The 14,581-nt window shown below is 39.7% G+C and overlaps 1 protein-coding gene across 6 annotated transcripts in view; it reads right to left on the bottom strand.

Annotated features, from left to right (window-relative positions):
- Positions 1-14,581, bottom strand: part of LOC116673091 (voltage-dependent calcium channel subunit alpha-2/delta-1) — a gene marked incomplete at its 5' end in the record, with an annotated part of 91,254 nt that overhangs the window by 47,858 nt on the left and 28,815 nt on the right. For all 6 annotated transcript variants that reach the window (XM_032505203.1, XM_032505204.1, XM_032505205.1 and 3 more), the window contains 1 exon segment: positions 3,242-3,301. In XM_032505203.1, coding sequence (XP_032361094.1) covers positions 3,242-3,301 — 60 coding nt within the window.

Raw genomic sequence — 14,581 nt, 5'->3', positions numbered from 1 at the left:
TGACAGCTGAAGTCTCGAGGACCCACGAGATCTCGCAAATTCACGTAGAATAGAACCACAAAAACAACATCAGTTTGTTTCCATCCAGAGGAGTAGAGGGGTAACAATTCTATGCTGTTTTTTTAAGGTGTAGTGCAGGGAAATATGATCTGCCCTGAGTATTTTACTACTCAGATGTTTTATTTTGTTTCTGTGCTCGACCTCCTGTCCCGCTCTATTTGCCGTGTGCTGAATTCTTGCTGAGCTCTTCGGCGTCCGGCAAAAATAGAAGCTCTGCGTATCTACTCCGGAAGGCTGCGGATTGTCGGAACTGGGATGGAGTCAGGACGCAGCTGTTCCGCAGTCAGTGGAAGTACACACATTGACTTTAATGGAAACCTAATGACTCCGACACAGTTCTGCATCCTGCGGAAATTGGGTGTTAGCAATTCAGCACAAGAACGTGCTCACGGCGGATCATATTTCCCTGCACTACACCTTGAAAAAACAGCAGAGAGTTGTTTCCTCTCTATTCCTCTGGATGGAAACAAACTGTTGTTGTTTTTGTGGTTCTATTCTACATGAATTTGCGAGATCTCGTGGGTCCTCGCAACTTCAGCTGTCAGTAATGGCCGTAGCTGTTCCTGCAACAAATAACTGGACCTGGTGGGTATTGATGGACGGCGGAGCGAGGAGCCGTCACGCAGCGGAGCCAATCCGCAGCCGTTACGCATCCTGTGGAAATTGGGGGTAAGCAGTGACCATAACACTGAGGTCACACCCCCCGCACCCTTCAGGTGAGGCTACGACTCGCAAGAACACTTGATGTGTGAAAGATGGAGAAAGGCATGTAGGCGGGGGAAGGTTTAAGAAAGAAATAAATGATTTATGCTATTACTTATGTGGCATCTTGTGATGGGTGTTTGACATCTACATCTATCTTCTAGAATATACTTGTTAAGATATTGCAATCCAATCTCTGACAGGTGTAACTGCAGTTCTTGTCTACATTTGTAAAAACCTAATGACTCATTCAATAGGCAATCCACTCACTGAAAAAAAGTTATGGTGCTTTTCTCTCACATTCACAGCAGCACCAAACACTATTCTGTTAATGGAGTCATAAAAATGCCCTTTTTCTTCTCATATGAAAGTTAATACGGGTTGTGAAGTATCACATTTAATGATATATGCAATATTTGTATTTGACAGTGCCACCTTCAAACCCACTCTTACATAAACCTGAGAGTAAATCAAAATGCAAGATGTACCAATCTGAAGAATTTAACACAAACAATGTAATCAAATTGACTTGTTTAGAGAAGCTGGATACATTCTGTATTCTAATAACAAGTGTAAATAGGGCCAAAGGCAATATATTACACTGAGCAGGCACACAGTTGTCACGGCTTTTAAGTGTTTAAACTCAGCAGGGAGAGGTGCCCAGTAGTAGTGTCCCAGTTATCAGAGGTGACAGAGAACAGACGCATGCACATAAACACACATACATGCTCCAGTTGGTATTTCAAATTATTTATTATGATACAAATCCATCCAATATGTATACATGTTTGAGAAGGCCTACTTTGTGCATCAAGTTATTTCAAGTGATTGCAGTATATATAAAATTGCTTTTTAGCTTTGTGTCCAATATTTTACTTGAAACTGGTGGCAACTGTAATGAACACATTTTCAAGCACATATTGAGATTTACAATATTTTCTTTTAAATATGTACATGTGTCAAAGCCAAGGTGGCATCAGTATTGGTTATAATGGTTTTGTAGAGGCTTGCATTGCATATTAAATAAATGGCTTTGTATAGAAGAAACAGAACATATAAAATCCCACAGAAGATGCCCACATCCCGAGTTAAAATCATTTCTGTATGCAATGTTTCTTTTGTAGAAACATAACGGGTGCTCACATTAGACGTTTGGCCGATGCTAAAGGCTGATACAGTACACAAAAAGACACATATGCTCTGTGTTCAATTAAAGTACACACAGGTTCATGCAGGGCTGAGCAAAAGAGGCAGAGCACTGTCTGATGTTACACTACAGCTGTGGTTACACATACAACACCATCACATTCTCTTTCTAATATAACAATAACAACAATTGCTTGAGCTGTCCGGTGATGAGATTCATATCTGTCAACTGTAGAGGCGACAAGCCTTGCAAAGCTCTTATCTCTATCAAAATAATACAAAGCTCTGAAACCACTAAATGCCTTAGTACATACTCAGAAACAACAGGTTCAAACAGAGGACATATCAGGATGAATTTACTACATTTGTACAGAGCACTGAGCTTCGGGCATATCTATAGCAAAACTACACAGCTAGTGTACCAGAGAACATGACTTTATGTTCTTAGTATTCAGTCCCTATATCACCCACTATGCCTATTTACAATACTGGGGAATTGTTCAATTGATTCAGGTTTTGCAGAAATCCTTGCAACATTAACCAAAAAAATGAATTACATTAACTAGCCAAGCATCCAGGGCCCAAGTAATATCAAACTGAGTGAGTAATATAGCAATAAATGAACGCATTTCCTTCCCTGTTTTCTCAGTGCATCGCAGCATGCAAGACAATGAATAATGGGATTTTTTAATAGAAAAGATCATTAAGGATTGTCAAATAACACTCAAGAGTTTTTTTTAAATTTCTTTGAAGTTCTTCCGCCACAGTATGTAAACACGATATCATTTGTTAAATGGCTGCCAAGAGCGTGAGGCTTTTCTGATTGCAAAGCAAGGGCAGGAAATTTGCAATTTGCATTAATTATGAAATGGTCAGAGCTAAAACACAGAGAAGCTGAGAGATCTGCATTGTAATTCTTTACTACCACTGAGGAACGGGGCACTGCATTCAATGGACCAGAAATCGGGCAAAGTAATTACATGGGTAAAATAATAATGTGTTCATATTATGTTTGGTACATTCCCTAACGTTTTCTTATCACTATGATTAATGGGCAATATTGGAGTAAGCAGTGCGTGTGTCTGCTCATCACAAGCATGCAAGTTGTTTCTGCCTACAATATAAAATAATGAAATTCAATTTGGTATAGTCATTACAGCACTACTGTCACTGAAATGAGATTTGCCATCCAATTATTACAATCATACTGGATCATGAATAACATGTCTCTCCCCCCCACTCCTCTCCTGGAGTTCACGGCACCACTTGACCTGTGTTGTAATGCAGCCAGTGTTAATGAACATATCAGATCAGGCTCCAGCTGCTCACTCACCTCACTGTTGTCCCTCCACTCGTGCTCCATTTGAAACCTTTCTGCTTCTGTTGCCAGCCTCTAAGAGAACACAGAGGAAGGAGGAGAGTGTAGAAGGAGAGGGGAATACAGAACGTTAGATAATATTTAATATGACTTTTGGACCACAAGCTACATTACTGTCAACATCATAAATAATAGCTTTGGCCACAACTAGCACTTTGTCCAAGGTCGACAACTTTTACGTTAGCTGATTTAGTGATTTGAAAAGCCATGACCAGAAAATATAGATAATTAAATATCAGAACTACATGTGAATTCATTACATGTGAAAACATTTAACCCTATGATAGTTCAAGGAGGGTACTGCTAATGCAGCAACAGTGCATGTTCATGGGAAAATACCTAATTTCCTATTAGCATCTGCAGGCATGAATAAGTGCTAGCTGTGTGACACAATGTTGTGCTAAAATTAGACACCCACCTAATCCATTTTTTTCCCAGATTTTGTCCTAATGACTGGGTTAATGGGTTTATAATGGGCCCAGCTTTTAATCTGTACCTGATCCAGAAATGCACTGTACTACTAATTTCCCCTGGGAAATATCAAATCCTGCTCTTCCCGCTTAAGTGTATGGGACTATGGGTTTCAAGTCACACAGAAAGAGCAGAGACTTGATGGGGGCAAAGCAGTTAATTAATTTATGAAATGAGAGGAGGAGGAGGGGGTTGAAACAATGAATTATTATATTAATTTTTGCGGTGAAATTAAATGAGACAGTCCCAAGAATCACAGAGGCAGTGCCAAGTCTGACTGTGAATCGCAGACTGGGCTATTAGTCGCAGTGCTTGGGCACAACATCAGAACTGAAACATGACACAAACTGTGCATTTGTCTTTGTTTGCAATTTTGGAATTACCCATCAAAAAGCACTACAAATCGTAAAACCACTTGGCTGATATCATTGTACCCTCACAATAAGACAAAATATGCGTAATCCATGTGATTAACAGCCTGGTGGTTGAGAAAACACCAAAGGAAAAAAAACATAAATCATCTAAAGTGACTGCAAACATTTGGTCGTTCGTAAAATGGACATTTCTAAAGCAACAGTGCTCCTTCATTCCCCCACAAAGATACCCCCCCCCCCCTTAATGCATAATCAATTGGCACTGAGGCAAAATTGTAATAATGAAAACTCCCTCCTGCAGATCTTGCTTCAATTTACCCGTTGTGCCTGTACACCATGCCGCCCCATAATCCACGCCGGGGGCTGGCACTCTTGTGGTCAGAAACACTATTACCTTGACAACCACTCAGTTGTGTCAAATTAGGGGAGAAATGTAGCAGCAACTGTCACAGACAGTAGGCCTCGCGGCTAGCAAAGAAGCAAAGCTGAAATAGAGATATGTGTGTCTGTGTGGTTAAGGAAGGAAAGCAAAGCGTGAAAGTGGGACTTTCACCGTACCCCCCAGAGTTAGACAAGTCGATACATACCCTTCTCATCTCCATGCTTGCAGTATCTCTGTCTGACTGTCCCCCAGCATTGGCTTAGCCTAGCAAAGATCATGCAGGTAACTGGTTCCAACTAGCTACTGCTCCCAATAAGAGACCGAATAACCCCAACATGTTCTTATTTACATGTTGTGATTTGTATAGTCACAGGGTGTACAAATAACAAGGTCACATGAGACACAGCCATATTCTAACCACACACTAACTGGAAACTATATTCTCAGAAAGGCAAAGCGCTGCTACTTTGGCTACTTGGGCAGAGTGATTTGTTTGCCACACTTCTACTTTCTTTGAGTATACGCTGTAAACTCCAGTTGATTCTAGGAACAGCAACGGGAACCTAGCAAGCTAATGTTACACTCTGAACATCGCAAGTTTCACAGAAAATTTGGATCGTGCAACAAGACAGGCCTCCTTGGTTCTTTTAGGTAATGATGTTGAAGATTTACAAAGAATATGTTTATACACACACACACACACACACACACACAAACAAACACAAGAGGATCAGGCATTGGTCAATGAGGATCTCTGCAGCAGACCAACAGGTCAAAGATTCAAAGGTCAACAGCAGTTGCAGTTTATTCCTCTTCTTCCATGTTAAAGTCAGTCTCGCAGCATGGTCTTGCCACACCTTTAAGTGGTGTCAGATTTGCAGCATTTCACAAGTTTCACATCTTGAAGTGTCACATGAACGCATGTAAGATGCAACACAAATCCACAATGTCGGGATGCCCAATTCCAAATTTGGAAACAAACTCCAGCCTATCAATAGAAACTGCTGTAAGTAATGAGAATAAATAAGCCAACAAATATACGGACTTGCTAATGAGCTGGCATAATGCTTTTTCACATCAGCAAGCTACTATAGAATGACTAATGAGAGCATATTGCAGAGGTACAGAACAGATAACGAAGATGATCTATAGTATGCCTGGTTCATGCTTTGATGCATGAGAATAAAGAGTCCAACTGTGGTTTCAGTTCCTGTGAGGAGAAATTGGATACATTTAACATAAAACATAAGGGACTTCGACCTGCGGCCCTTTGCTGCATTTCATTCCCCTTCTCTCTCTCCTCTTTCATTAATTCAGCTGTCCTGTCAATGAAAGACCTAACAATTCCCCAAAAATAATATGTATAAAAAAAACAAAAAAACAGAGAAAACTTGACTGCATTGCAAACAATGAGCAAGTGGGAAAACATGTTTAACAAGCTGCAAGTGACCACTGTACACAAATGCCCCCTTAATCCACTGCATGCACACACATACATAGAACGAGTGTGTGCATGTGTGTGTTTGTCTTCTGTTTGGGGAAAATGAATCACGTCCACTCCGCTGTAATGCCTTGCATCACCTACTGACGTCACTGCATGGAGATCCAAATGGATTTATCTTTGCTACAACAAATGTGTTTTCTGAAAAGCTTTTCACATCAAATGTATAAATATAAACTAAATAATTTTATGTATAAAATTGAGCCAAAAAGTACTATTAAATACAAATACAAGTAGGTTTATCAATGCAGAATGGTGTTACATTTAATTCACAGACATTTGTCCAACAGCCATTTTTTATGAGAAAATTAAAGAGAAAGAATGTAAAAATTAGTGATCCATATGTTTATTTGTTTATAATACAAACATATGAACCCAGTGGAGACAGAGAAGTACGCTTATCTCTCTAGCTCCGTTTTCAGAACCAACAAATGATGATGATTGGAAGGGGGAGAGTAACTGGCTTTCAAGTGATCATTCACAGCACTCAAGTTACAATATGGGACAGATTTGTTGAATTTAGATGAGTCTTTATGTCTAAATGCCAAGGAGTGTTGAAGGAATGGCGAGAGGGAGGGCTCAAAGAAATGAGCCATAATATTGACTGGCTTTCTCACACACATACAGTACATGTACAATACACAAATCTACCTCAGCTGTCAAAAATGGCATCCTTTATGTTAGCTATCTAAGAGCACTGGGTAATTGGTTCAAAACAATGTGCTTTGCAACTCGTCTAATTTTGCATTTTGTAAGCAAGAGATGTCCTGTGTAAACACACACGCTTTCTTTTCTGACACACGTTCGTGGCAGTTTGATTAGAAGACATCTAGTCCTGCCATGACAGAACACACACTCACGCACACAGACAAACACACACACACACACCTGCCATCTCACTGATGTGCTGGGAGATAGGGACAGGAGAGCTGAGGAAACATGAGCATCTGCTGTTGTGACTGGCAGCACTTTAGTCAGATCTATCCTGCTCAGCCTGTAGGGAGCCAGGAGGAGAGTGGTGAGAAAGAACAGGGGAAGAGAGTGATACATTTGCACTTTCAGCCACAGGCAGACTGGCACAAGTAAGAAAACAACTGTACAGTACAGTAAGTGCATGCAAGTTAATGAGTTAACCCTACTTACTACAACCCTCCTATTTTAAACAGGAAATAGCCCTTACCAACTTTGCAAGAAGGGACCTGTTAGAGACTGGCGCTAGTCTCGCTATCCACTGCTGTTTACCGGTTTGACAGCTACACTTCCAGTCGAGCATGCTATCTGTGCGCCAGCTGGCAGCAAACAACGTCCAATCACAGCTCTACCTGGCTGCAATGTTAACATGGCAATTCTGCACATGCCGCACACACACACACCTATAACGACACACAGATTTAATGTATGTCAATGTAATCATTACATAATCAGAAGATTGATTGTGGTCTTGGGTCCCTGCTCGAGCTGCTGCCCCCGCGACCCAACCCCGGATAAGCGGAGATGGATGGATGTTTGATGCTGCCTCCTTTAGCTTCCAGTTCAACTGTGAGATAGTGTTTTGGTAAGTGTTTTGAGTGAATGTATTGTCAACAATCATTTCACACTCCAATTTGCTTCAGTTTCAGTGCTCATGCCCCTGAGCTGTTGTTCGTACAGTATATCAAGCCACCAAAGAAAAAAAAGATATATTTCTGAATTCTAAAAGACAAAAAAGTCAACAAAACAATGTCAACTATGATTTTCCATGTCGCACGGAGACACATGTATTCTGTAGCGCAGCTGCTACTGTCTTTGCCTGAATGGGACTGAATATGACAGAGAGGGGGAGAGAGAGAGAGAGAGAGAAAGAGAGAGAGAAAGAGAAAGAAAGGGAGAGAGAGAAATAATAAGAGAGACTCTTAAAATGTACACTCCCTCTTTGTATGCATATACTGTACGTCCAATACGTTTCATGTAAGAAAACAGAGGTGACAAACACAAAGCTGGAGCCACAGAGACACAGAGTGTGCGACAGCTGGGCTGACAAAAGCAGCCAGACCCATGATATACACACACATACACCCACTCTAGGAAGTGGTGAATAATGAGTCACTGGTGGCCAAAATCCATCTCACTGATTCAACATTTTCTGCAACATATAGATGTATTAATAGTTTTTGGAGACTGAGACTATGTTTGCACAACATTACAACACACCAAAAAAAGATTTTTTTTTTTTTTTAATTCCTACGTTTTTGTGATTTATTGTGTGTACACTGTTGGCTTAGGTTACCATTTTTTTGTTTCATACTACTCTGCATGCAAATGTAAGGCAGCAGAGTAGCCACTAAAAAGCACGACTACCTGAGCCTTACAGCAGATATAGGCGCTACGACTGAGGATCTATGATTGACACATTGAGGGGTTTGCCATTTTGGCAGCCGTAGCCGATCGTAATTTAAATGTGACGGCACCACTCCTAGCAAGACAGCCTGTAAGTGCTCCGTATGATTACAAAAGATAAGTCACATGTTACAACACCTCAAGGACTGGCTAACAGAAAAAGAAGGGTTTGAATAAAATCAATAAAAAAATGAAATAAATTGGGGAGATGGCATTGATAAATCTATATAAATATATAAATCACAATACGTTATACTGTATAAGTGAATTGTACAAATATTTTTGCAAAATAAATATGAATGAAACTGACTATGATGAATATGTAAATAATCAAACAATACAGGATTAATATATAGCGATTTAAGTAATATAGTGCACTGTCAATGTATGGACGGTCTTTTGAATACATTTGAAAAACATTGAAAATAATCATAATTTGTATAGTTTATTTCTGTGTGTGTTCCATTAATACTTCCCAATCCCATAATTGAGTATGAGCTCCAATAGTAACATAGTGCCCTTCACTGTGCAATTTGTCTCTGACTGAAGGAGGTAATATTTCAGTGCCTCAAATACTACCAAAATTAATCATTCAGATCAATCTGCAACAAGCTAGTTACTCTGAGAGGCCCACTGTAGCCCGGGATACCATCAGTATAAATTACCTGTCAATAATAATCCTTAGGTGTTGTCATGAGTAGATAATTTATGTTATTTGTTCTGCAATTTTGAAATGGAATGTGAATTTTAAGTTCATTCAATCCGCACTTCAATGAAAGGTATGCTTTGAAACGACATCATTGTGTTTAGTGACTAATTGCATAACGGGCTCTCTTCGGAATGCCATCGGAAATAAAACATTATGGAAATTGATTATGGCATATGATGTTTGAGTGGATATGCACTCATGGGGGAATTGGAGACAGGAAACTGTTATCACTTTATCGTACGAAAATAACGTGTGATCCTTGTGTGTGTGTGTGTGATTGTTTGTGTGTGTGACTGTGTGCCTACTCTGTGATTAGGACTTTAACAACAGTGTCTAATGACTAACAGCATGTCATCCAGTGTTGCTTTAATAACGCACTTCCAGACACTGGAGCTCAGTGATTCCTCTGTAATTATGCACCACTACATAACACAACACTTAAAAGAGCTCTATTCAAAAGCTCAAGCTCTTGCTCTTATCCTTTTTGGACAGTTTAATGAACATGAATGCTACTAGAGTGTTTAAAGCATGCATGAATGAAAGTTTTCACATTTTGTTTGCCCAGAGTGGAAAAGTGGGCGAGAGAAAGAGAAAATGAGAAGTGATTCTTTTTACGAGTAAGGAATCTGTTTATGATGCCCATGCTGCTTAGCAACCAGGGTGTCATGGTTACCTGCTGCATCCGTGGTCCATGCACTGTGGAAAGCAAAAGCTCCCATGTGATGGCAACACAAGAGACCCGCAACATTTTGTTCATTATCTTCCCATTGTAGCACAGCCCATCTTTTACCTCAGAAATTAAGGCTCAACGTAAACCTTCCTCCCTATGCCAATGCCAACAGCCCACTCACAATTATGAGAAGCTATCCTATCAATGGAGACCCACGCTGAAAAAAACAACACAAGAAGAGAAGGTTGGAAAACAACCATTATTTTTTTTTTATTTTTTTTTTTAAAGCCACCATTGTGGCTCAGATTCTGATGGAGAGCCAAAGCCTTTTTGGATCTGCTGCCAAAGCGCTAATGCATTCCCAGGCCTGAAATAACCCACACCAATCAATATTCAAATAGCCCAGTCCTCAGCTGTCTGTTGTAGTCCTGCATTGTATCTTACCCTTGTGCTTTCCCATTCACTCTTGGATGGTCACTTTGTTGTTCTTTTACTTTACTCTTTTTTTTTTAAATTCCTTTTATTCTCTTTCTGTCTTTGATTTTGTTCTGCAGGACATCTAGAGAAAAGCTATCAGACACTAGTGCAGATTCCCCTTGGCTTTTTAACGTCAAAAGCAAAGATTGTAAGGATTTTACGTTTACAAGGTCATACAAAGAATGTGCCAATAATTTTTTTTTTTTTATTGAAACAACTGCAGTAACATTTCAGATGTAAAGCAAATTAAAAGTGAGTCAGCAGTAAACACAACAGCAGGGCGCAGCAAAGATGGTTACGTTGCTAATAGGGCTCCACCCTAAAAGTCGAATATTTGGATTCAAATCATTTCGTTAACGTTACGTCAAGCCATCCTGTCCGCTCTGTGAAGATGTCAGTGACGGGTACAGGCGGTGCAAAACCGAACCCAGGGTGAGTCTGATTGAGACAGAGGCAGCTGCCCCGAGGAAGAGAGACCTTCCCCAGTCAAAATTCACAGGTCACAGCAATTTACTGGCTTTTTTTCATATCTAGGCAGCTTTATTTTATTTGTAGTGTCAGAAAAAAAAAAAATGACCTTGGCATATTGTGAGTGAAATGTTCTGAGTAAATTTTAGTTTGGCTTTTATCGTGAAGGGTAAAAATGGAAGAAGTGATACTGTGTGTGCTGCAGTTAATATTGGAGTTGTGGTTCACGCTGGTTGAGATTACCCTCGGCTACATTAGTTAGCACACATTAGCCCAGAGGACTATCTTTGCCTATTTACATCTTTAGGTGTTTGACCAGTTGAAACACAGGGTGGCTTTTAGGTCATTTGGATGGCACAGTTCACCACCACCAGTGAAAAATTATATACAGACATAATTACTGATAAAAATGCACTGAAATATGGTTTTGAGTCGACTATATTGACTATATTTGACTATATTTTATGATTATAACTTTAGTTCAGATCTAACTCAGGCTAAAACAAATTACTTTTTGTATCAGTGATTTCTGTGAGGTATTTGCCCATTATTCGCTGATTTGTTACGCTGGGAAAAATATCTTAAATTGGGACACTTAATTTAATGAGGTTAAAAATTATATTTAGATGCAAATTCTTTAAATTTAGTAATCAGCCTGATGCTGACACCTTTTTGTTGAACATTTCTTTTCCCACAGTTAGAAAGGAGTAAAAATACCTCAATCTATTGGCAGAGCTTTCTCTCAAACATATTGCTCCTTTTTTATTATAAATGAATATATCTGTAGATCTCTGCCCGTGTCACCATTGGAAGAGAAATGGCCTATTCCACTGGGGGAGGTTAACCACAGGCCCCCTACAAATTGGATTGGTTAAGAGGAACGGTTCAATAATTGATGAGAACAGAGTCAGAGGAGTCGGAGGTGGCTTGGATATCAGAGAGATCTACTGTCAAAGCGGGTTATAAAAAGCCCAGGTCAATGTAATGAACAAATGGACTAAAGCTGTCTTGAGTGTATGTGCATATGTGTGAGTTGATTCACTATTAATCATCAGGCCACAGCTACATGTAAGCTCAGGATGGATGTAATGAAGGAGGCAATTGGAGCGTAGTCAAAAAACGACAAGAGAGTATCGTCAGGACATGTAGCAAGATTGCAGGCATCAACTTCCCCACTCTCTCCCACATCTACTCCAACAAAATGTATGCGTTTTATTTATTATTGTGTTTTAGATCCTGTCGGCATCTCATGTTTTGCTGTATTATTGTGTGTATTGTCCTTATGTCGGTCTGCTGGCTGTACAAACAATTGCCCCTCGGGGATAATAAAGTTACCTTGACCTTGTAGTACAACGGAGGAGGATCTGAGTCGCAGACATACAAAGAGGCGGATACAGATTGGAGGAGGAAAACAGTGTGGTGAGCACTTCGGTCAGTTTCTATGATTAAGTCAGTCAGTCATGGACGTTTATTTATAATGGAGATGCGTCATTCCTTTTCTAATCCCTTGTTGCGAGGGGAGACTTAGTAACTTACTAACTAACTAAAAGCTTTTTTCCTTTTACTTCCACATGTGGGCTGGCTGATCACATCACATTCAGATCACAATGCATTCTGTGTGCATTTAAACATTGAATTAATATGCATGTTTCCTTATACAAATAGCATATCCAGTTACAAATTGCTTAGTAATGTCAGGTGTAAATGGAGTCTGTAGTGTAAGAAAAAGGCGCCAGCGCAAGTAGGTGTGAACCACTAATTTCTGAAATTTAAGTGGAAAGAGGTGCGAATGCAATCCCGTAAAGATTAGATTATACTTTATTCATCCCACGACGGGGACATTTGTTGTTAAAGCAGCAGCATTTTTTCAATAACAGCAAAAAAAACAAAAACACACAAACAAGTAAGTACACAAGAAATACTTACTTAATACTTAAAAAACAGGCTGAAGCAAGATGAATATAATATTAGAAGAAATAAAAGTATCAAATAAGCAATTTCTGGTTGCTTGCATGTATGGTAAATGGTAAGATATGGTAAAAAAATAAACAAACATGCTGGTTTAATTTTAAACAAACTATAAAGCATTACATCTATACATAAGCTAGAGACGACAAGACGGAGAGAAGGGATCAGATTTTAAAGCAAAACATTTTCTTACTTTAAGAAGAATTAATCATCCATATTCAAACTCTGCCACACACACACACACACACACACACACACACACACACACACACACACGAAAAGGGAAGAAATAAGAAAAGACAGAAAGGGAGAAAAGACGATCTTGGGGCAAGGCAAAAATAGCAAAATGGGAATCAGGAGTGACAGAGAGTCAGGGTGAAGTTATGGGAAGGGAAGTTAAGAGGGAGTTACTGTATGAGCAATGAGGATGTAAGGACAGGGTTGGAGGAAGGAATGAAATAAAAATGACACAGAACAGGATAAATTAAATACTATGTGACAAGAATGGAGAAGGAGAGTGATAAATTTAGGGATGTGAACAAAAGCTCAGAAAGGTTGAAAAGTTAGGAAAGGTGATTGCACTTGCGTGTGTGAGCATAGAGATCTCCAGGTTGGCTCCATGTGGAGCCTGGGTGTCTGCAAAGGTTCAGGGACTAATCTCCATAGTTTTTTCAGGAGTGAAATTAAGCTACGACAGGAGCCGCCTTTAGAATCTGACCTTCTACTTCATCATCTTCTAATGTATCAATGAGATCTGGGAGACCAACACCAAAACACCACCACACACACACACACACACACACACACACACACACACAGTTCTATTTGTACAGAAGGACAACATAACAAGAACAAAATGTCAAAATGTTTCATAATCCATTTATTCTGAAAATGCCAGTCTGAAGGAGTAACCATCTTAAAAGCCCCCCCCCCCCCACACGCACACACACACAAACACACACACACAGCAGCCATCATTCTAATGGGATTGTGTTTCTTGACAATTGCTTAAAAACACACAAACGCGCACGCGCACACGCCACACACACACACACACACACACACACACACACACACTGGGTAAAAGTGTTTCTGTTGTCTCTGCAGTGCGTTGGTTTCTTTCCTGTTGGAAAATCCAGTTTTACTTGACAACCTTCTAAAAAGGACAATGCACACTGAATGCAGAATATGGTGACGCAACATGAAAGAGTTAAAGTCTTTGACCGCTCATGAGTAGCTTGGAAACAAAATTATTTTGTCAGTCGGATCACGCTTTTGGTTGAAACAGACGGGTGAGGAGTGATGTTACAAACACTGTATAAGAGAGAGAAAGCTGTACATTTGCAGCCTTTCATAACATTACATAAAAAAATTTAAAAAGGAAGGAAGACAGCGGATGTTATAATAATTATCAATAAAACTGTGCCATACCCCATACTCATTATGTAAAACTAAACAGCAACAAATGTTCTTAAAGTATTGGTATGCTACCAGTGCACACACAAACTCAACTAACATATATACATGGCGTATAGAAATCAACGTTTCTTGGACATCTTTGATGGATTGGAGACAGAACTTACAGTAAGCAGAGCGTAATGTGTACACTAATATATAAAAACACTCCACAGTTGTTGCCCGACATTGGTGACTCCTAATTGAGAGTTATTCTGCACTTCGACTGTGTGGGTTTACGTGGAAATGTTGTGGATTGTACAGTAGAGAGTAGCAATACTGTTTAAGCAGCAACAATTTGAAAAAAAGTAGCAGAAATGATGATTTGGTAATGTAAATGGACTGTTATATTGCGCTTTTCTAGTCTTAACAACTACTCAAAGCGCTTTTACATAGTGCAGTCACCATTCACACACACATTCATACACTGTGGCCGAGGCTGCC

Source organism: Etheostoma spectabile, chromosome 23 (assembly GCF_008692095.1).
Source record: "Etheostoma spectabile isolate EspeVRDwgs_2016 chromosome 23, UIUC_Espe_1.0, whole genome shotgun sequence".
NCBI classification, from domain to species: Eukaryota; Metazoa; Chordata; class Actinopteri; order Perciformes; family Percidae; genus Etheostoma; species Etheostoma spectabile.
The sequence above is the reverse complement of the archived record's forward strand: the minus strand, read 5'-3'. Positions and strand labels throughout refer to the sequence as shown.